General features: G+C 44.2%; 1 protein-coding gene across 3 annotated transcripts in view; it reads left to right on the top strand.

Annotated features, from left to right (window-relative positions):
- The window catches only part of MEIS3 (Meis homeobox 3), a 79,388-nt gene extending 61,114 nt beyond the window's left edge, over positions 1 to 18,274 (top strand). The window contains exons 7-13 of one of the 3 annotated variants that reach the window (XM_073641630.1): positions 808 to 919; positions 8,530 to 8,675; positions 13,052 to 13,128; positions 14,191 to 14,249; positions 14,512 to 14,601; positions 14,973 to 15,057; positions 17,417 to 17,553. In XM_073641630.1, the coding sequence (XP_073497731.1) occupies positions 808 to 919; positions 8,530 to 8,675; positions 13,052 to 13,128; positions 14,191 to 14,249; positions 14,512 to 14,601; positions 14,973 to 15,028 (540 nt within the window). In that variant the 3' untranslated portion in view covers positions 15,029 to 15,057; positions 17,417 to 17,553. Of the gene's footprint in view, positions 1 to 807; positions 920 to 8,529; positions 8,676 to 13,051; positions 13,129 to 14,190; positions 14,250 to 14,511; positions 14,602 to 14,969; positions 15,058 to 17,416 lie in introns of all 3 variants that reach the window. The other 2 variants (XM_073641629.1, XM_073641628.1) reach the window with 2 other exon arrangements.
- Positions 18,275 to 22,904: the final 4,630 nt, after the last annotated feature.

Below are 22,904 nucleotides of genomic sequence, written 5' to 3' on the forward strand. Positions count from 1 at the left end.
CCAGTCCCTGGTATGATGCGGTCCTAAGGAAGAGATGACCCCCGCCGGGAAAGCCTCTGACCCTTCGGTAGGGTTTTCTGCCGCTATATAAGAATATGGGAGTATTTTCTAAATTTTGCAGATGAAGAGAATGGCAGGAATTAGCATTTAAAGGAACGGCCGCCTGTATTTCATTTACATCTCGTGTCTGAATCGTGGCCTCCTGCAGATCCCAAACAAAACTCTCCCTGCCTTGTGTTCCCTTGGGGTCAGAGCGCCCGCCTGCCTCCCTCTTTAACCCTTGAGCCCCCCCAGGTTAATCAGGACAGGGGTAAAGGGTCGCAGATTTTTTTTTTTTGTTGTTGCTATATCCAAATCTTCACAGCTGGAACCTAAAACTCTGTGATCACCTGGAAGTAACGGCTAACTACACAGGGCAAAGGGAGCCAGCGAGCCGGACCGGGGAGCCTAAAGGCAGCCAGCTCTTTGAATGTGGGATTAAAGGGTCAATAAGGGTCAGTTCAGCTCCCAGAGGGGGTGTATGTACAAATGAAAACGACCCCTCACATCCCAAGCAGCAGATTTCCTTTCATCCCACTCTTATCTCCCCGGTGTTGAGTTTTCTAAAAGCTCTTTACAAAAGAGACCATAGAAAATGAGTTCTCCCTAGAACGCTGCCTGCGATTTCCTTTATGGCTTTGCTTGGTATTGAGCCCTCTCCAGGACGAGGTGCGGCTGGAAATCAGAGACTCATATCGGTCTCTATACATAAAAAAATAAACCAATTTTAAATCATGCATTTATTAAACTTTTATGTCTTTTATATAGAATAACTCATGGATCCGGGATCACGATGAAACGGGATCTACCCACTCAGGAACGCCAGGTCCATCCAGTGGAGGGCTGGCATCACAGAGCGGGGATAACTCCAGTGAACAAGGTAAGGACGATGTCACTCACGCTAGCGATCTGTCTATATTAAACCTTTCATCCTCCATGATGTATATATCCAACATGGAGCGGATCGGGGTATATGGAGGAAGCTCCACACATTGCAGGCACCGGATGTGCTACACAGCCGGCACTGTGCTATACAGCCTGCACTACTCTGTACAGGATGGCATCGGCACTGTGCTATACAGCTGGAACTGTGCTATACAGCCGGCACTGTGCTATACAGCTGGCACTGTGCTATACAGGATGGCATCAGCACTGTGCTATACAGCCGGCACTGTGTTATACAGGATGGCACCAGCACTGTGCTATACAGCTGGCACTGTGCTATATAGGATGGCACCGGCACTGTGCTATACAGCTGGCACTGTGCTATACAGGATGGCACCGGCACTTTGCTATACAGCCTGCACTACTCTGTACAGGATGGCATCGGCACTGTGCTATACAGCTGGAACTGTGCTATACAGCCGGCACTGTGCTATACAGCCGGCACTGTGCTATACAGGATGGCATCAGCACTGTGCTATACAGCCGGCACTGTGTTATACAGGATGGCACCAGCACTGTGCTATATAGGATGGCACCGGCACTGTGCTATACAGCTGGCACTGTGCTATACAGGATGGCACCGGCACTGTGCTATACAGCTGGCACTGTGCTATACAGGATGGCACCAGCACTGTGCTATAGAGCCGGCACTGTGTTATTCAGGATGGCACCAGCACTGTGCTATAGAGCCGGCACTGTGCTATACAGGATGGCACCAGCACTGTGCTATACAGCTGGCACTGTGTTATACAGGATGGCACCGGCACTGTGCTATATAGCTGGCACTGTGCTATACAGGATGGCACCAGCACTTTGCTATACAGCCGGCACCATGCTATACAGGATGACACCGGCACTGTGCTATACAGCCGGCACTGTGCTATACAGGATGGCACCGGCACCGTGCTATACAGCCGGCACCGTGCTATACAGCCGGTACTGTGCTTTACAACCGGCACTGTGCTATATAGGATGGCACCAGCAGTGTACTATACAGCCGGCACTGTGCTATACAACCGGAACTGTGCTATATTGCCGGCACTATGCTCTACAGGATGGCATCAGCACTGTGCTAGACAGCCGGAACTGTGCTATACAGCCTGCACTATGCTGTACAGTATGGCATCGGCACTGTGCTATACAGCCGGAACTGTGCTATACAGCCTGCACTATGCTGTACAGGATGGCATCGGCACTGTGCTATACAGCCGGCACTATGCTGTACAGGATGACATCGACACTGTACTATACTGGATGGCACCGGCACTGTGCTATACAGCCTGCACTGTGCTATACAGGATGACATCGACACTGTGCTATACAGAATGGCATCGACACTGTGCTATACAGCCGGCACTGTGCTATACAGCTGCAATTAAAGCTAGCTCTGATCGCTGCTGGTTAACACTTTAAATGCTGTTATTAATTACTGACAGCGGTATATAAGCTGCCTGGTTCCAATTGGGCACACTCAGCCCCTTGCGACATGATTGCAGGGTTCCAATCCAAGGCAGTTGGGGCCCCATTGAAGTCCCTATAACGCTGTCATCTTGATAATCCTGTAAAGTCTCATAGGAGACCGTGATTTGTACGATTTTACAGTATATAGAGCAAACAATCAAACAAATCGCAGATTGGGGGTTTAAAAAAAAAGTGTAACATGAAAAAAAAAGTTGTAAAAATTATTTAAAAAAATATAAAAATTGAAATCAACTTCCTTTTCTCACGGTGAAAATAAAGAAATAAAAAATAAACATACTTGGCATTTGGCTGCATCCGCAAAAGTCCGATCTATGAAAATAAGCCAATTATTTAAACCTTGTAAAGCAAAAAAAGAAATCAAAGCCTTGGAATTATCACTGTTCCATTAACGCACCTCCCCATGGAAAAAAATGCAATAAAAAGCAATCAAAACCTTCTATGTCCCTCAAAATAGTATCAATAAAAGCTACAGCTCAGCGTGCAGAAAACAAGCCCTCACACAGCTGCATTGATAGAAAAATACATATAAAAAGTTACGGGTTTTGGAAAATGGCGACACAAACTCAATATTTTTTCTTAATTTATTATTTTTACAGATTTTTAGATTTTTTTTTTCTATTTTATAGTAAGGCTCCGTAATGTATGAAAAAAAAAAATGCCGTGTAGGTCAACTTTCCCATACTTTGTCCCATTATAGGCGTATAGGAAACATTTAAGAAAAAAAAATAAAATTGTAATTTCAGACTTATTGCGTTCTCATAGATTGTGGTTTGTAGCATCTTAGGAATCGTAATTTCACAACTTATTCTTCCGCAATGGTCATTAAAAAAAAAAAGGCGAACAGTTAATTTTCGAGACTTAGAAGAAGAAGAAGAGGAAGAAGAAGAAGAGGGGCTTTAAAAGCAGCCGGAGAACCTGGAGTTGGGGGTGGGCACCAGGCCTCGCCAGGGACAATTGGGGAAGGCCAGCTGCATTTTGAGTTGGTCATGAAGGCATTTCAGTGTTTACTTATAGATCAGGATGACTGATATGGTAATTAGGAGCGGGATTCCAGCACTCCGCCTGGATGGAGTAGAATGGTTTGCTAGGAATTGCTGAGAGCGAAGGGGCCGCGGAGAGGTGGATTGTACACCCTACAGGCTGACCCTGCCGGATCGCGGGGACAAACTGATCAGCGTCAGGTTCTGGGGTCCAAATCTGAGTCTTTAGTATCCTGCAATCAAAGCCAGCTTCTTGTGCCAAATCCAGACCCCTTCTTTCATTGCATCACCCACCCCCTTCCCCCCCCCTTCCCCGCTCTCAAACTTCAAGGTCATCAGATAACTGTGCAGAGAGCCTTAACTGGGCTGCTGGAGAAGTTGTTTTTTTTTCCCTTCCATCTGTGTGTGACCGCTCATTCATAAATCTCCGCATCCCCACCCCCCTTCAATTGCTCAACACTACATCCCCCCCCCTTCAGTCGCCTTCTTCTTCTTCTTCATGCTGCTGCACTGTGTGTCTGCTTCATTGACTCACAGCAAGGGCTGCTATAAAGCCACAGGGAGTGTTGGTTAATCACAGAATAATCCTAAGGGGGGGCCATGCATACCGCCCCCAGATCCGCACTCTCTCCCCGTAGCAGCACCACCCTCTCCCTCTTCCAGTCGCTCCTTGCAGTATGTAAACTGGATTAGTGTAAAATAAACAAGTGGAGCAGACGTGTGCTGCCTGTTCCAGAAGCCGCTGCCTCGCTCACTCAGACCTCTATGTATCTGTAGATCCATATTAAAAAAGGAACTTATAACCATTACGGGGAGGGGGCTGGCTGACCCCCAAGCCGTGCCCCTCCGTGACGCCTGGTCAGTAATGACTCCCGTGATCGTGCGGACACGCCGGATTATCTCGGCTTGTGTACTATATAATTATAGAGTAGTAATGGTCCCAATTATCTGTTGATCAGGACTGATTGAGTTATCTCCAGTCCTCTATCGGCTCTGATTCAATGAGGCGGGAGGCAGAATGGCTTTCTATAAACCTAAGATAGGAGCTGATTAGATTATACCCAATGCTGACAGATCTCTGGTCGGGGCACAGATCTGGATAATCATCCGCTAGTTAAAGATCTGTTCACATTTCGTCTTTACTTTAGCCGTGGCAGGAACACACGTGGCACTGAACAGATCCATAGGCCGCTGTGCAACAAAGTGCGTCCGTAAACGTTTTTTCTTTTTACAATATAGGACAGAGCTGGACATTTTATGAGACACATCTCATTCTTTGGAAATTAGAAGGCAACTGCTATTTTCTTTTTCAATTTACTTATACGTGAGTGTGCACACAGTAATGATGGTGCAGAAAGACGCATACACATACGGAAATAAAAAAAAAACATTTGCTGCCACACTGACAGCGCAATGCAGTTATACTGCGTGCATGGTGTTCTTATATACGTGCATGACTATGTACTGTCCAAAGCTGGAGGGTTACATGTTTTTGGCAATGCCCTGCAGATCGCCCCGTTTACCTGCATTGCACTGCTAGCTAATAGCAGCAAAGAGCGATTGTTGTTCACGCGATGTAGCAGCAGCACAGAGAGACTTTGGTCACACGATGTAGCAGCAGCACAGAGCGATCTTTGGTCACTCAATGTAGCAGCAACACAGCGATCTTTGGTCACACATTGTAGCAGCAGCACAGAGCGATCTTTGGTCACTCAATGTAGCAGCAACACAGCGATCTTTGGTCACATGATGGAGCAGCAGCACAGAGCGATCTTTGGTCACACGATATACCAGCAGCACAGAGTGATCTTTGACCACATGATGTAGCAGCAACACAGCGATCTTTAGTCACGACATGCAGCAGCAGCAGCACAGAGCGATCTTTGGTCCCGTGATGTAGCAGCAGCACAGAGCGATCTTTGGTCCCGCGATGTAGCAGCAGCACAGAGCGATCTTTGGCCACGTGATGTAGCAGCAGCACAGAGCGATCTTTGGTCTCGCAATGTAGCAGCAGCACAGAGCGATCTTTGGCCACATGATATAGCAGCACAGAGCGATCTTTGGTCATGCGATGCAGCAGCAGCTCAGAGCGATCTTTGGTGATGTGATATAGCAGCAGCACAGAGCAATCTTTGGCCACACAATGTAGCAGCAGCACAGAGTGATCTTTGGTCCCTCGATGTAGCAGCAGCACAGAGAGGTCTTTGGCCCCGCGATGTAGCAGTAGCACAGAGCAATCTTTGGCCACGCGATGTAGCAGCAGCACAGAGCGATCGTTGGCGACGCAATGTAGCAGCAGCACAGAGCGATCTTTGGCCACGTGATTGGTGTCGCAGCCATAGCTGCCCGTTATCCCCCAATTGGTCCTCCACAGAGTCCCGGTTCCTTGTGTAGCCCACTTTGTTAAATGAATTGCCCACCCTGATATAGGAGTAACAGATATACTTTTTTTTTATACAATGGCTGAAGTATAACATATACCACTGCATGGCTATAAGGTGTCATCGGAATTATACACAAAATAAGCAAAAAATTAAATATGCAAAGAGCCCAGAACTTAATTTTTTATTATACTTTTGCTCATGCGGACTGATGACCACTGAAAATAGGAAAACTATCCCATTCCTTCCCAAATCTGATGTTGCTGTGTACTCCTGCCCTCCAGGTCATCTACCCAGGAGACAATATAATGAGCACCCCGCACCCATGCTTCTCCCCTACCTCATATGACCCCAACACACATCGGCGCGTCCCCCCCTGTATAAGAAACCTTTGTTCTTGAATCTTCATAACTTTATGAAAATTCATCAGCCAGTGCTGCATTTTGCATATGGGATCAGAAAGGATAACGGGGCGTTGTGGAGGTGAGGGGAGGGAAGCAATACTGTGTAACACGGGGACGAGCAGACGCAGGCTCTGATGCATAATTTACTTCCCCTCCAGGCAAGCTTTTAAGCCTCTTTTTTGCCGCAGGTTATAGGAGCTGAGCAGCTGTTATATAGTCCCCCCTGTCCTCCTCCTCTCTGATTTATGTTTAGAAGACAGGATAGATTGTGTGTGCAGGCCCAGGCCGAGGTAGAGCGCATCGGTCCAGAAAGGGACATCCTCCAGAAATGGACATCCGTTCCAAGAAAAATGGATGAAAACTGACCTTCAGTCTCGTCCTGAGTTTCTTTTGAACACATTTCATACTGGAATATATCACATCTTCGCTTATTAGCGGTGATGGTTACTAAGTTCACTCGACCATATTGTTGGCGAAAAAAACTTATTGCACTCAGACCAATAATGTTCTATAGGGCTGTTCAGATGACCGTTACGGTACCCTGTGAAAAAAAAAAAAAGAGCCATGCTTTAGTCTTCTCTGTATCTCGGATAAGACTGGTCCATTCAAGTCTACGGACGTGCACAAATAAATTGGATCCTGTACGGAACAACCATGATTTTTACAGATACTTTGAAATTCTTTAACATTGAAAACTGTATGTAGAGTGTAAATTTAAGCAGACAAAAAATGGTCTGTTTTGTCCTACATGAAAATCGGATGATTTGTACGGCGCATGTCGCATCTCCCCCTTTAGTGCAGGTTCCGGCGCTGATCTGATCAGCTGTCATGTGCCCCTAACAGCCGCGGGTGGAATCGCGATCCACCCGCGGCTGATATGTTACATGCCGCTGTCAATCTCTGACAGTGGCCCAGTGATCGGCGCTCATAGCAGATCAGCATTTTTGTTACACATAGCATGGTTGAAGCCCTGCTGGGTGTAGCACAGGCGATCAGATGATCGGAGCTTTTAGTCTCCCATGGAGACTGTTGAAGCAAGTGAAAAGTAGAAAAAAATGTTTTTAAAAATATTTAACAAATTAAAAATATGTAAAAGTTCAAATCACGCCCCATTCAAAACAAAACAATAAAAAAAAATCAAATATACAAATATTTGGTATCGCCGCGTTCAGAATCGCCCGATCTAGCAATATATAAAAAGAATTAATCCGATCGGTAAACAGCGTAACGAGAAAAAAAATCTAAATGCCAGAATTAAGTTTTTTTGGTCGCTACAACACTACAATAAAATGCAATAAACCCCCAAAATTGTATCAATAAAAAATGGCAGCTCGGCGCAAAAAAAATAAGCCCTCACCCAGCCCCAGATACTGAAAAATGGAGACGCTACAAGTCTTTTTTTTTTTTTTTAACAAACTTTGGATTTTTTTTTTACCACTCAAATAAAAAAGAACCTATAAATATTTGGTATCTATGAACTCGTAATGACCTGGAGAATCATGATGCCAGGTCATTTTTAGCATTTAGTGAACATGGTAAAAAAAAAAATCCCACACCCAAATTGTGGAATTGCCTTTTTTTTTGCAATTTCAAGGCAAAAAAAGTACACGATATGGTAAAACCAATGGTGTCGTTCAAAAGTACAACTCGTCCGGCAAAAAAAACAAGCCCTCACATGGCCATATTGACAAAAAAATAAAAAAGTTATGGCTCTGGGAAGGAAGGTAGCAGAAAACGAAAGCACAAAAATGGAAAAGAGCTGCGGCGTAAAGGGGTTAAAGGTTTGTGTGAACTTGGCCATACATTGGTGGTAGAAGATTTCTCTACTCTGGACAGAAACATGGGCAGATGCCTTCTAATAAAGTATCATCGAGACATCTGCCCATCCGTGACTGCCCCGGGCGCCTACCCTGTCCTATAAAAGCTGGAGATCTCTGGAATTCCTTTATAGCATTCTTGCATTAGAAATAACCAGTTGGTATATATGAGAAAAACATCTATTTTTTTTATTACCATAGAATCACAATTTGTTTGTACGCGTTCGTTACTTATCACATCTCATCTGTAATTAGCTTTGTGCATCAACCTTACAAAAGGCTTATTTTTTGTAGTTTGTTATCATGTCTCCCAGGGTGTCAGGACTTGTGACCTCCACATTGCTCCAAAAAATCGTGAAATCAGCCTTGGATTATCGCATGGTTCTCGCGGTTGGAATCTTGCGGTACAGAAATGTTTTAACGCTTTAATATCCGGTATGCTAATCTCCATTTTATTTTTTTGTTTTTTTTTACCCTTTAGGTGACTGTCTAGACAACAGCGTGGCCTCACCCAGCACGGGGGATGACGATGACTTAGACAGGGACAAAAAGAGGAACAAGAAACGGGGCATTTTTCCTAAAGTGGCCACAAACATAATGCGGGCGTGGCTCTTCCAGCACCTTTCGGTAAGTACATTGTCGATACTGATCCGCTTCTAGGGAAATATGGTTGTAGAATTTGGGATATATAGATCTAGACTTGGGTTTACTGTGGACTCACAGTACAAGACTTTAAAGGGGTTGTCCCAAGATCTTAATCAGGAGAATTCTGCAGCCCATCCTGTTTGCTGAGGAGCAGTGTGCTGTTATCCTTCCTGTTTGCTATGGAGCAGTGTGCTCTGCTATCATTCCTGTTTGCTAGGGAGCAGTGTGCTCTGCTATCCTTCCTGTTTGCTAGGGAGCAGTGTGCTCTGCTATACTTCCTGTTTGTTAGGGAGCAGTGTGCTCTGCTATCCTTCCTGTTTGCTAGGGAGCAGTGTGCTCTGCTATCCTTCCTGTTTGCTAGGGAGCAGTGTGCTCTGCTATACTTCCTGTTTGCTAGGGAGCAGTGTGCTCTGCTATCCTTCCTGTTTGCTAGGGAGCAGTGTGCTCTGCTATACTTCCTGTTTGCTAGGGAGCAGTTTGCTCTGCTATACTTCCTGTTTGCTAGGGAGCAGTGTGCTCTGCTATCCTTCCTGTTTGCTAGGGAGCAGTGTGCTCTGCTATCCTTCCTGTTTGCTAGGGAGCAGTGTGCTCTGCTATCCTTCCTGTTTGCTAGGGAGCAGTGTGCTCTGCTACCCTTCCTATTTGCTGTGGAACAGTGCTCTCTGCTACCCTTCCTATTTGCTGGGGAGCAGTGCGCTCTGCTACCCTTCCTGTTTGTTGAGGAGCCCTGTGCTCCTGATTTTGATTGTTATAGATTAGAGTCATTATTGAGCCATCTGGCCAAACTCGGCACTTTCCAGTGCTGCAAACAGAGGTTGCGTTAGTCCTGCACAATCAGAGGAGCGCGGTGGTACTGAATCTAGCCGGATCCAGCAATCCAGACATCTTCAGAGCAGCACTTGCAAACTACATAGGCAGAACCGTGCTCAGTGGCTCGGTAGACTGGCCACCCCTGATTGACTTCAGCAGTGGCTGGTAACTTAGGCTACGAGCCATAAACAATAAAATTGAAAACCCTTCTTGAGAAAGAGGTAAATTATGATTGTTTTTACAAGAACAGTTCAGTTCTATCCATTTGTAATGATGAGAAAATCCCTTTTAAGGAGACTAACTTGTCCCTGTATAATTTTTAGAGGTACCCATTACACTTTATATCCCGTTACCAGCCTATTGAAATGTTTTTGTAAACCGTGAGAAAGGTAAAAAAAATACAAGCTTCTCTATGTCACCACATACTTTTCATCAGATGTGGCGTCCAGCAATCAATGCGTTTTATTATTATTATTAATTTAAAAAAAAATTTTTTTTTCTATTTTGCACCCAGTTTACATCCTTTTCCCTGTTTGCAATCCGTCGCTGTATGATTGATTTTTTTTTTAAACAAGACTTTCCCCTCCCAGCTTCTTCGTAGGAGATATTAACAATGCTGACCCAATTAAAAATTACTAAAGTGCAGCATAAAAGCTCAGAATCTCTGCTGTAACTACCCATGAAGTCGGCCCCGGGCAAAATCTCAGCTAGCGGAGTGCACAGAAACAATTAGTCAGAACAGGGCCTGTCCTTGCCTAGTTAAACAAAGCAGAGTTAATGAACGCTGACCAATTAGTTACTAATTGACGAAGCTATAAACCTATTAGAAGCTGGTAAACGGGTAATCAATTCTAGGTAATTACCCTGAACCTGCTTAGCGGCAGGCACCGCATCGGGGAGAGAAGAGAGGGAGAGTCAGCTGCTGAACATCTCTGGATCGGGCAGCGCATCACGCAGCCTTTATATATGCAGTTTCCATTGGCAGCTCTTCAAAATTGTCAAAACGCATGAAAATGGAGGTTTGATTTCAGGGTGGATGATACCTATGTAAAGCAAGACCCTTTCAGGCTAATGTGTTACGTTCTGGGCCACCGGTTGCCCACTACTGTGGATGTGTCGCCTAATATGCGAGGTCTTTAATGCTGCTCATGCTCCACTTATAAAATTATAAACCCCAAAAATGTGACCCATTCTCATCAAGGGTCGTCCGTATCACACAGGGGTTGTCTGAGTCATAGGCCCCCATACACATTAGATCAGGGATGTCAAACTTAAACAAAGGGCCAAAACGAAAAACAAAGGCCCTACATAGTCCTCCATACAGAATAATGGGCCCTCCATAGTCCTCCATAGAGAATAATAGCTCCCACATAGTCCTCCATACAGTATAATGGGCCCCACATAGTCCTCCATACAGAATAATGGGCCCTCCATAGTCCTCCATAGAGAATAATAGCTCCCACATAGTCCTCCATACAGTATAATGGGCCCCACATAGTCCTCCATACAGAATAATGGGCCCTACATAGTCCTCCATACAGAATAATGGCCCCACATAGTCCTCCATACAGAATAATGGGCCCCACACAGTCCTCCATACAGAATAATGGGTCCACATAGTCCTCCATACAGAATAATCGGTCCCACATAGTCCTCCATACAGAATAATGGCTCCACATAGTCCTCCATACAGAATAATGGGCCCACATAGTCCTCCATGCAGAATAATGAGCCCAACATAGTCCTCCATACATAATAATTGGCCCACATAGTCCTCCATACAGAATAATGGCCCCACATAGGGGTGGCAGTTCTCATGTATCAGACCAAGAAGAGTCTGGCAGCGACATTTTCCTTTTTTCCCCTTGAAAACACACGATTGCTCAAAATTCAGGGGTGGATATACCATTGGTGCAACCTGTGCAGCCACGCAGGGGTTCGAGAGATAAGGGTGGAATTGTGCTTGTGATAAGTTATTGGACTGGAAAGGGCCCATATATTGGTCTTGCACTCGGACCCTCTTCTGTCTATGCCCAGTCCTTTCTTACATATACGGGAGATTCGGGAGCTGTCTGCCTAATGAAGGTTAGGCCGACAGCTGTCTAACATATGGCAGCTTCCGAGCCTAGACTCACTGGAGGAACCTCCGCTGGACCAGTTCACACCTGGTTCAGATATTTTGGAGCGCACAGAAGATGGCTTTATGTTTTCAGATAGATATTAGATAGATATTTCAGGTAGATATTTGTTTCAGAGGTGTTTAGATATTTGTTTTAGAGGTACGGTGACCCAGAATAGCCTAAGGGCTGCCAAAAAACTCTCCAACGTCCATTTTTTACGTAATTGTATATATTTTTAATCGATAACGACGTGTGGATTGGGGCGTAAAAAAAAAGGTATCTGCACAAGTCACACCGCCATTGACTATTAATTTTAAAATGGGATAAAATGGCATGCTGTAGAGCTTGGCCGCCACTTTGTGTGATTTCTATGTGTGTGGGATTTTTTATAACCTTTAGAAAAATTTGTGAAGAATCCAAAAGGATTAATGGAAAAAAAAAAGAAAAATGTTAAAAAAAAGAAAATTTTTGCAATTCAGCTCCATCAAAAATGAAATATATATGTATGTAAAAAAATGTCATTTCTTCACTTCACATGTTTTAAGTGGAATCGAAGAGAGAAATGTTGTGTTCCCCATCATTTACTGGAGACGTAAATAAACCAGGCCTCGCTCAGCGATTCACAGCCAAAAGTTGGTTACACAACAAATATCTGCGAATTATCAAAGCCCCGGATGGGTAACTCTTAACGACCATTTAGATCTGTGCGTTCTCCCGCCTGTTTGCTTCTCTTTTTTTTTGGCCTAAGCGTCTGTCTAGGCCTGAACTTAGGCCCTTCATCTGTCACTAAGCTGTCAAGCGAGGGTCTGTGTTTGACTGCAACCTAAGAACCCCAACCTCATCCATCATTGCCGACCTTGACAGGTCCATGGAGCTTTTTTTTTGTCATTTTAAGGCCTCCTAATCAAGCAGGGGGCCAGTTGCACATTTCCTGGGTCCCTGATAAAGAGAAAGCCAGGCTTGTGTGAGTCCCATCTGTCCTTGATCTAGGAAGGATACCATGAAGAAAAAAAAAAGGCCAAATCCTCCCCCACCTCAACCCTTAAGAAACCAGATGGTCCGACGTTTTATTAGAAGACTCTCGGATTATCCTCAATTCATCAGTGGAAGGACTAATGGACGACCACCGCTTTAATAAACTGGTTAATTTGCCCTTTTTGTACACAAAAAGTATAGAGATAGAATCAATGTTGTAGGGACAGAAGGCCTGTGTGACTGCGTCCTGGCCTTCATACCCAAAGACGGGGACAACATAGGAACGTCCTCGTATCCTGCCGGCCCGGTCACATTTAGCTAGGTGGGGGGTGGGATGAAATAATTTTTTTTTTATGATTCCACTTAATGTTTTTAATCAATAAAATATTTTTTGTGTGTTTTTCAAATTCATCCAGATCCCTAAATCATTTTTTTTGCTCTTTCCTTATAAAGCATCCATATCCCTCAGAAGAACAGAAGAAACAGCTAGCGCAAGACACCGGGCTCACGATACTACAGGTCAATAACTGGTAAGACGCCGTATGAAACATGCAGTAAGCTTCCACATTGGGGGAGGGTAACCATAGTCTTAAAGGGGTTGTCCAGCGCTGCTAGCTTCTGCCATTAGAGGTGAGCGGTGCAGAAGATGTTAGGACCCCACATACCTGTCAAGTAGAGATGAGCTAATCAGTTCGAAAGATTTTGTGTAGAGGTTAGAATTTGGTTCCTGAGAGCCGCCTCCTATCTGACTGCAGCCAGGGCTCCTTTTTTGGATAGCCAACTCTGTGTACGTCATGCCGCAATGATGAGAAAGCTAATCGAAAGGGGAGCCGTAGATGCCATCAGGTTGGAGGCCATTCTTAGGACCGCCAGGCTTGATTCGCTCATCTCCACTGCTAAGACATGGGCGCCATCGGCAGATATCGTGCACTCATCTTGTTCATCAGAATAGGACACATACACAAGCCTCGACGAATACGTGGAGTCGTAACATCATCGACAGCGATCACCTCCAAGGCGGAAGTGAGCAGCCCCGGAAGACCCCTTTAAGCTGGCCATAAAAATTGGTCCCCAATACACAGCACTGTTAGAGGGCTCGTCCAGCTTATCCATCTGACTGTCCACGTTTTTCAATGGGGGGAAGAAGATGACTATTCTTGAAATCTATGAGCTGTCCACCTAATGCATTCTCAACTGGGGAAAAGGGGATGCCTCTTTTTAACGTCCACAAGCCCTAAAAGCGCCTAGAGAAAACAGTAACCCTGTGACCTAAAGAAGTTTTTCAATTTAGTAACGGGATATGATAAAATTAACAGGTTTGTACAGAATTAGGAATACATGGCTGCTTTCTTTTAAAAACAGCGCCACATGTCTGTACTCAGGTTGTGTGCGGTATTACACCTCAGATTTTCACTTTAATGGAACTGAGCTAGAATACCAGACACAACCCATGGAGAGGTATTGTGCTGTTTCTGGATGAAAGTAACCATGTTTTTTTTAATCCTGGACACTCCATTTAATTGTTTATTTACGACCAGTTGTTTTCTACACATACGTCTGACAACTAAATGCTTGTTCACATTTCATTTCAGGTTTATAAATGCAAGAAGACGAATCGTCCAGCCGATGATTGACCAATCAAATCGAACAGGTGATCACAATATGGGGGAAAATCATCTTTCGGATAAACGTGTCACGTCTTTGGGCTGTCCATGCACCAGAATTTGAAGTTTACACCGAGTATGAACGGGCGAAAATTTAATTCATTATGAGAAAGACGTCAAATCGTTATTGCCTACTACCACTCCGGCTAAACCTTCACCCCCTTTTCTTGGCACTTTTGAAAAAAAAAGTTGCACCTTTTTGCACAAATATTTTGCACTAAAGCTCCGGTCTTCTTTTTCTTAATACAGGTCAGGGTGGCGGCCCCTATAGTCCAGACGGCCAGAACATTGGGGGATATGTTATGGATGGCCAGCAACACATGGGAATTCGCCCACCAGGTGAGCATCCATGTATTTAAAGAGTACAATGATGGGGTTCAGTCTAATTAGTGGGAAGCACATAGCTAGGGGCAGAGTAATGCCGTCTGCTCACTTGGATGGGTTTTGGTGTCTTTCCAAACCACAAGAATGAAGATTGCTAACATATAGAACATGAGATATGAACCTGAGCTTCACGGGCTGTTGTGTAACCACAGCCCCCATCAGTGTGGACTGGGGTTGTAGTTCTCCTACCTTGGACTCCGCTGGAGACTTTTTTAGTAGATGATGAGTCTGTTACACGGGGTATGCCAGGTGACACACTGCATGTGGGCGCTGGTGGTGCCACAGTGGACTTCTTGTGGTCTTAGATGCCTGTCTTCCCCTAGGAGCGATGGGAGGATTAGGCATGGCCGTAGGTATGGAAGGGCAGTGGCACTACATGTAACCCCCTGCCATCTTTCTGGTACTAGGGATGTAAGTAAATATTTATATATATATATATTTGTCTTTTGACCTGAAAGGTGGGTGGGCCGGGTGCCTGTCAGTCACAATTTCCCAACCCACTCTTATCATCGTGAGCACGTCACCCTTGTCATGTAACGAGTGAATGATGACACGTGTCACATGCATGACCACCGCTGCATGTGTGTAACCGGGGAAGGGGGGGATGTGAGATCACATTTATACGTAAAATAGGAGGCCTCTAATTTGGTTGCCACCATTTTTTTATCAGTGCGGAATTTTAGCATTTTTATTTTTTTGCAAAACGTAGCAGATTTCCCATGCAAAATCCAGGCCTAAACCCACTTTCCGAGCACGCGAGTGAACTTTTCTCATCCCCCGCTCAAATGCATCGAAAAAATTTTTTGCACGCAATGTAAAAAAAGGGTAGGAATCTGACGTGGAAAAAGTCTGCAGGGTACAGCCATGAATATCTGTCATCAGATTTTCATGAGACGAATTAACATAACAACATCTTTGGGTGACCAGTATTATGGCCGCCTGAGACAGTCACCCAACCGCCAGACTGATAAATCTTCCTAGTTTTGCAGAGATGGATTTTGCATGGTGCTGCAGAACTGGGAATCGACCAATATGGCCATCTGGTAAGAGGAGGCCATATTGGATTTCACCCAACTTTTTCGGAAACCGAGTAGAATTTTTATCGACTCTAGTCTTTTTCTATTTTTAGAGAGTGCCCCCTATATGTTAGGAACAAGACCCCTCGATGTCTACTTGTTCCCTGTCATGTAAAGAGCTTGGGGCAGGTTCCATAACCGCCACATCTGTAGTTGCCAGCAGTCATTAGGTGTGAAAAATAAGGGGCGGATAGACCGCCATAGATGAAATACGGCACCGTAAGAAGCGTTAGGATCACTTTACCCTCAGCTGGAGACATCAGGGAGAGGCAGCGGAGAAGGGGCTGGGGGTCTTCCCTGTGTCTCTGTGCAGCAAGTAGGAGGAGGGGTAAGGCTGCGAGGGAGAATTAGCCACAGAAGATGAGGACACAGGACCCCAGCAGGAGCTAATTGATAGGCAGCAAACTAAATAGTCCGTCTGTGGCGGCGTGTCGAATTGTAGTGACTGGGCAGGTATGTAGATTTCTCTGCTTCCGAGCGGCGCTTTATCATGGGTCAGCGGAGGGCGCACTACGCTGCAGCGGGAAGTATTTCATTTTATAAATGAGGGATAACATTAACCCTCTCCGACAGCTGCAGGGAAAACCTTTTATTGTACTAACTTCCACATTCAGAAATTAGCCAAGACGACACTCTACCAGCCAAACTGGATTTAATCCATTGTAACTCCACGTATAACCTTAAAAAATGTATCTGACCTCATCATGGGCCACTCTTATAATAGGGTGTGTGAGCCATAGCATTAAAAAAGGGAGCGTCAGGACTGAAATTGGCGCCATTCATTCTCTTTTGTGCGAGGCAATGCATGACCTGACCCAGAGCCGAGTTGTGTGACTGCATGATGTGAATGAAAAGACTTTGTACCGCGCATATCAAAGAATGCCCCACCAATAGTGGCCTTGTGACCTGTAATCAGAGGCAACTTTTATCTTTCCAGCAGAATTTAAAGAGGATTTTCCACTAGATTTTTTTTAGTTACTTTGAATGCGTCCCCCAATTTCCGCTGCTCCATTGATTCTGGAACAGTTTTTCTTTTTCTTCTGTGCTTCTCCGTTCCAAAGTTATGCCCTCCGGAAGTAAGGATGCAAATTTTCACATTAGTTAACTGGGCGTGTAGCATAGATCTTCTCTGTGGGCGTTGGCTTTTTATCTTCTGATGTCGGCCAATCAAAACATGGCCACACCCACTGAGAAGTTCTATGGTGTTGAAGGGAAAATTTGCATCTTTATTACCGGGGGACATAACTTTGGAATGGAGGTGCTCAGAAGAAAAAGAAAAACTGTTCCAGAATCAGTGGAGCGGCGGCAATTGGAGGATGTAGTCAATTTCAATGGAAAAATACAGTGAAAAGTCCTCTTTAAAACATGGATTTGGATTTGTTGCTATGGCCAAAGGACAACTTATCAGAAAAAAATGTTTTATAACCTGGGTACTGTTTCATGCAGCCAACATGTCCCTCTTTTTCTTGAAAGAACATTTTAAATGTACATAATTTCTCTTTAGCCATCAAAGTTTTTTAAGAAAAACTTTCAAACATTTCTGAACTTTTTGAATGAATCATTTCCCTTTATACCTCCTGCCTGGGGAGGGGTAGATATATATGACTACTTACATTTATTTGCTGATATATGGCTGACGAACTAACATTTTTTTTGTTTCTTTTTTTGCTTTTTTTTTTTTTTTTGGCCTACAGGCTTCCAAGGGATCCCAGGGGATTACAGTGCAGCCCCAAGCTCTATGACCATGGGATTCCCGCCGGCCGGTTACACGCCCGCAATGCCCCCGCACCCTGCCGGCCTCCGTCACGGACCGTCTTTACACTCCTACCTCCCCGGGCACCCACATCACGCCTCCATGATCCTGCCCACAGGCACCTCCCCTCACCACTTGGTGTCAGCGCAGAGCCCGGCAGACGCACTTCTGAACGGTCAAAACATAGACATTCACGCTCACTAACATTCAGCCTTACCGGGTGTCAGGCTCATTACATTTTTATCTTTTTTCCTCCAGCTTCCAAAATAACAAAGCCTTTGAACAAATCCTCAGTTCTTGTTGGGCTTGTTGCCCGTCAGAGAGAGAGAAAAAAAAATCCCCTCCAGCCGAGGAGTGGCTGCCACGAAAAGCAAAGGAACGAAAAGCAAAACTCTTTCTACCGTCTTCCTAAATATTTTGCAGAGTGGACTGAAGAGCTGACACTTGGTGTGAGGATAACACTCATAGTTCTGGGTTTTGTTTTTTTCTTTTCACGCACACCTCCCCCTGCCCCACAATTTCCCTTTTTTTTCCTTGGATGGACCAACATGAAACTTGAGTCTACGGACAGATGTGAACTAAAACGCGCGATCGTTGAAACTTTTTTTTTGTTCTGTTATTTTTTTTTTTTCTACGCCATCACTTGCAGCAGGGACTAAGTTAAACTTGTACATTTTTTAATTAATATTATAATTATTTGGGTTGATACGTGTACTGTTTTACTTGTTTTTTTATGATAAAGAAAAAGAACTTGAAAAAAAAAAATTCCACTGTGGATGTATATATAATTGTATAAATATTTATAGCACTCATAAACTGCAGGGTCTAGAGGAATGCTTTCAGTCGATTTTTTTTTATTTATATCAGTCTCCAAATCCAGACTTTACTGGTTATTTAAAGGGGAACTTCAGGTCATATAGGTTTTATGTGCCCCAACCAAATGTCCATGCCTCTGTGGTCAGTGGCACTCTGTCTTGAACAAAGGAGAAGCCACCTTCGCATACATACCTATATTACTGTCGGTAAAATTGGAACATTTAAGTCCTGCCTCCAGGGATCCACCCACACTTTGGGTGGAGTGTATGTAAATCCCACCTCTTTCTGTTTCAAGATTGGCCCAAATTATTCAGGATTGTTTCCAAAAATACAGGACAGTCCATGCAAATTCAACTCTGCTGCCAATTATGCTTAGTATGAACACTTATGAGACCTGTGCATGCAGCATTGCCTCCCGAAATATCTGTACGGTATATGAGAAGACTGTTCGAGGTGTAATTTCCCTTTAATGAAGAGAGAGCCTATAGATTTGGAGAAGGTTGGTACTACCGTCTTCGACATTAGGCTCACTTGGGCGGATTGTATGGCTTATTTGGTGGTCTTCACTGAGATAGATACAGAATGTTCTACATGACCTTCTCTGTTTTCCCGGGCTTGTGAGGTGACCATCTGAATAATGACCTAGCTACCGTAGTTCATCAAAATCTCATAAGCTGAACTTCTTGGTGGTGCACTAGTGGATTGTAACATCCATGCCTGTACTTGCTTCTTCTGCTTCTGTTTAGCATTCTGGGTCTTGTGGTACTGTCCAGACAGGGACCTTGTGGATTAATTCCTCATATTGTTGTCTCATTAACTCCCTGCTCTGAGCCTTGGGCGCGGCCTTACATTGTTGTGGCCCTAGCTCCCTGCTCCCAATGCCAATTATAAGTTCTACTTATCCAGGTTCACGCCTGTTACTCTGATCTTGCTCAGCTAGTTTGTTTCCCGTTACTGACCTTAGCTTGTGATTTGACTATTTTGCCTGATGACTTTGTTGCTATCCTGACCTCTTGGTACTAAACCGGCTTTCTGACCGTCCTCTGCCAGCCCACTTTACCAGCCAGCAGCCACTCGTTTGACTCAACCCACTGGACCGCGCGCAAGTTCAGATCCCTGTAGAGGGGTTAAAGTGCTCCCCTTGGATATACTAGATGGAGTGGCTGAAGTAAGCACAATCTTGGGTTCTCAAAAGCTTAGTATGGTACAAAATTATATAAGTTGTACTCTCTATAAATGAAAAGTCAGTAGACGACCTGTTGGGCGCAAAGTCTGTCCACAGAAACCCTTTTAAGTGCCAGCCATCCACCGACAGTGCACCATTACTTGAATGTGAAGAACTTTGTCCTGGTCACCTACTCCTATAAATTAAAGTAAAGCAGCAGCTGTGGATTTGAGTATGATGCATGGCTCTTTAAGACCTGGAGGTCTTACAGTTCCTTTTTGCAAAAAAACTGGAAACTTAGGCAGCACTTCAAGCACATGAATGTTTCCTCTTCTTGAAATGCTCCCTCAGTTTCCATATTTGATGACCCATTTACCTCCTTCCCAACATGACACCCTAAAGATGGCCATTAGATTATTCCTGGTGGTCATCTCTTTGGTATGGTGAGTAAGAAATGGTGGGAAAAAATCTTCACAGATGTCTGATTTCTTGTTGTGGGATTTATTATTCCTCAAAGGTAGGGTTCTTCTGAAGTAAAACCATCTTTCCGAGGTTCCTCTATGGTTAAAAGGCTGTGGATGATGGTTCTCAAAGCCAAACTGCTTTCTGAAGAGTCTATCAGTGGGTTATTCCCATCTCCCAAAGGTAGCCAAGATGCTCTCTTGGCTGACCCAGGAAGGCCAAGGGATCTGGGTCGACCCTAAGATGGCCATTAGATTATTCCTGGTGGTCATCTCTTACTATGGTGACCATCTAAGAAATGGTGGTAAAAAATCTTCACAGATGTCCGATTTCTTGTGGGATTTATTATTCCTCAAAGGTAGGGTTCTTCTGAAGTAAAACCATCTTTTTGAGGTTCTTCCATCGTTAAAAGGCTGTGGATGACTGTTCTCAAAGCCAAGCTGCTTTCTGAATAGTCTATCAGTGGGTTATTTCAATCTCCTCAAGGTAGCCAAGATGTTCTCTTGGATGATCCAGGCAGGCCTAGGGATCTTGAACGAAAACTGTGGGACAACTTGTTGCTCATAGGGACACATGAAGCAGAAAAATAGTTTATGTGCTTAAACAATTGACACCATATTTCTATAAAACATTGAGATTGGTAATATAAACTATAGATTTGTATGAATCGGATATGGTTTAACAACAAAATGGTTGTGCCACATTTTTTATGGACGAGCAATTAACTGGCATGAATTATTGGAGTGCACAGCCATGAGATGATGCCAGGTTGATAAGATGGTCTTCTGTGTGGAGTGGTCACCATCTTGATTTTGGTGCAGCTCTCCCTTTGCCGTTCTGGTGACTATTGATGCATGTGCCCTAATGTGCTAAAAAGAATTAAAAAAGAGATATACATTTGGATACAGAAGTGTATCCCCCAACTCCCCCACCATTTTCCATATTTCTATCAAACAAGGATGTGACTACCATAATCTAACAGCCGGTCTCCTCTTCACCCTCTGACCCTCTTCATCTTTTGCACCTGCCAATGACAGTGCCAACAATGTCATCTTATTTGCCCGCAGGGACATGGATGGTGACAGCCCGTCTAGTTCCTCCCACTAGGCTGACCTCGAGGTCAGTCTGCAGCCACTAATTATGGGTGGCCTTACAACATTAGTGTTTTAGATGAATCAATCTCCTGTTTGGTCTGGAGGGACTTGCATGACTTGTCTTCCTGTGGAATTGGGGACGAGAGATTTTTTTTTTTTATTCCGCTTGCCGAGTTCTTGCAGTCCTAGATCAGGCAACAGCGTAGTTTCTGCAAAACTAGTACTTGTAAGGGGAAATTGATCCCGGCGTGTGACATTTTTCATATTTTATATACTGATTGAGACTGTAGTGGTCACTCATTGTAATGAGCCGCCCAACAGGTCGTCTACTGACTTCTCATTTATAGAGAGTACAACTTATATAATTTTGTACCATACTAAGTTTTTGAGAGCCCAAGATTGTGCTTACTTCACCCAAGTGCTAAAAAAAAAGTGCTCACAAGCCCTTTCCAAAACAATGGTGGTCAACATTCCCTGAGCCAGAAGACCATGCAAAGATGAAAGACAAGTGAAGTTTATGGAGACCGTGTCTGTGCATCATTATTTGTCTAGAAAGCCACCCAAGCGTCCGTTCCCCCAAATCTCTACATGCTAGAGATGAGAAAATCAATTTGCAGGACCTGGGTCCAGCGTCCATCTCTCCTGTCCATGGCTGCCACATACATCCAGGATTAGCCAGCCTGGCATCATATGTGTAACACATTGAAGCAGTGACTTCATGCTGGACCTACAAATCCAAAGAGGCACCAGAGATTCCGGCATGTAGGAGGCTCCTGTCTGATGGCCATGGACAACTCATATGTCTGCTGGACCAGGGTCCTGCAAATCGATTTGATCATCTCTATTAAATACCATTTCATACTAATCCCACCTTCCAAAAAAGACCCCAACAAAAAAAATACAGAGGCGCCTTGTAATACAATGCTGAGCAATACCCTCCCAATATACTTGTATGGAAGTTGTAGGCACCCATGACTATGCCATAGAGTGTTCCTGGAAAAGGAAACTATCTCAACCCAAGTCCAGGGCAAAGAATATACTCAATATGTTGAGTGCCTGAGGGAGGATGTGCCCGTTCCTGCCAAATTCATAGCAGCGATTACAGCAGAAGGAAAATCATGATGACTTTGACTGCGACCAACATGGCAGATAGTAATTGGCATACTGAACAATAATAAGCATCAGGACAGGACAAGACAATACAAGGTACTTCCCCATAATTCTAAAGAGGTTTCTTTTCCCCAAAACTTTATGACCTATCAATCAGACCTGTCATAAGTGTGCCATCACTGGGATTTGAGTCTCCATTAGGTTATCATTGGTCTCAATAGAGAGTTGGCCAATGTTGCTCAGTCACCACTGCGATCATTGTGGCTGGACCTGTGTATGAGCCTTTTTTGTGTATGGCCAGCATTAGATCAGAAGCGCCTATAGTAAGGAAATAAATAACTGCAATCTACAGATTACTAGTGGAGGATGCATCATTGTAATGCTCGACCCCCTGGCCATACTGTAGCGTAAACATAAGGTAGATATGTCAATTAGTCACCGACAGCTCTTGCTCTATGTCATGAAAAAATTATCTCGTAGGGTCTTTTCTACTGACTGCAGAAGTGTAGAATTTTAAGACAAGTTTTGCACTTTTTCATCCCCAATTTGGAGAATTTAAGGCCATATGAAGGTATGTGCACACGTTTTTTTTTTTTAGGCGGGAAGACGATTCAGGAAAAAACAGCGTTTATTTTTTTAAGCTCCATTTTAACCTTTTTTTCTGACATTTTTGACATCTGAGATTTTTTCCACAATTTTTCCATAGTTTTTGCTGCGTTCTGTTTTACTGGTGTTTTCTGAATGTTTTTTTTCTAGCTCCATTCAGCAATGAAGAAACGACT

This window comes from Phyllobates terribilis, unplaced genomic scaffold, assembly GCF_046119375.1.
Source record: "Phyllobates terribilis strain yellow unplaced genomic scaffold, ASM4611937v1 Scaffold_7__3_contigs__length_470593459, whole genome shotgun sequence".
Taxonomy (NCBI): domain Eukaryota; kingdom Metazoa; phylum Chordata; class Amphibia; order Anura; family Dendrobatidae; genus Phyllobates; species Phyllobates terribilis.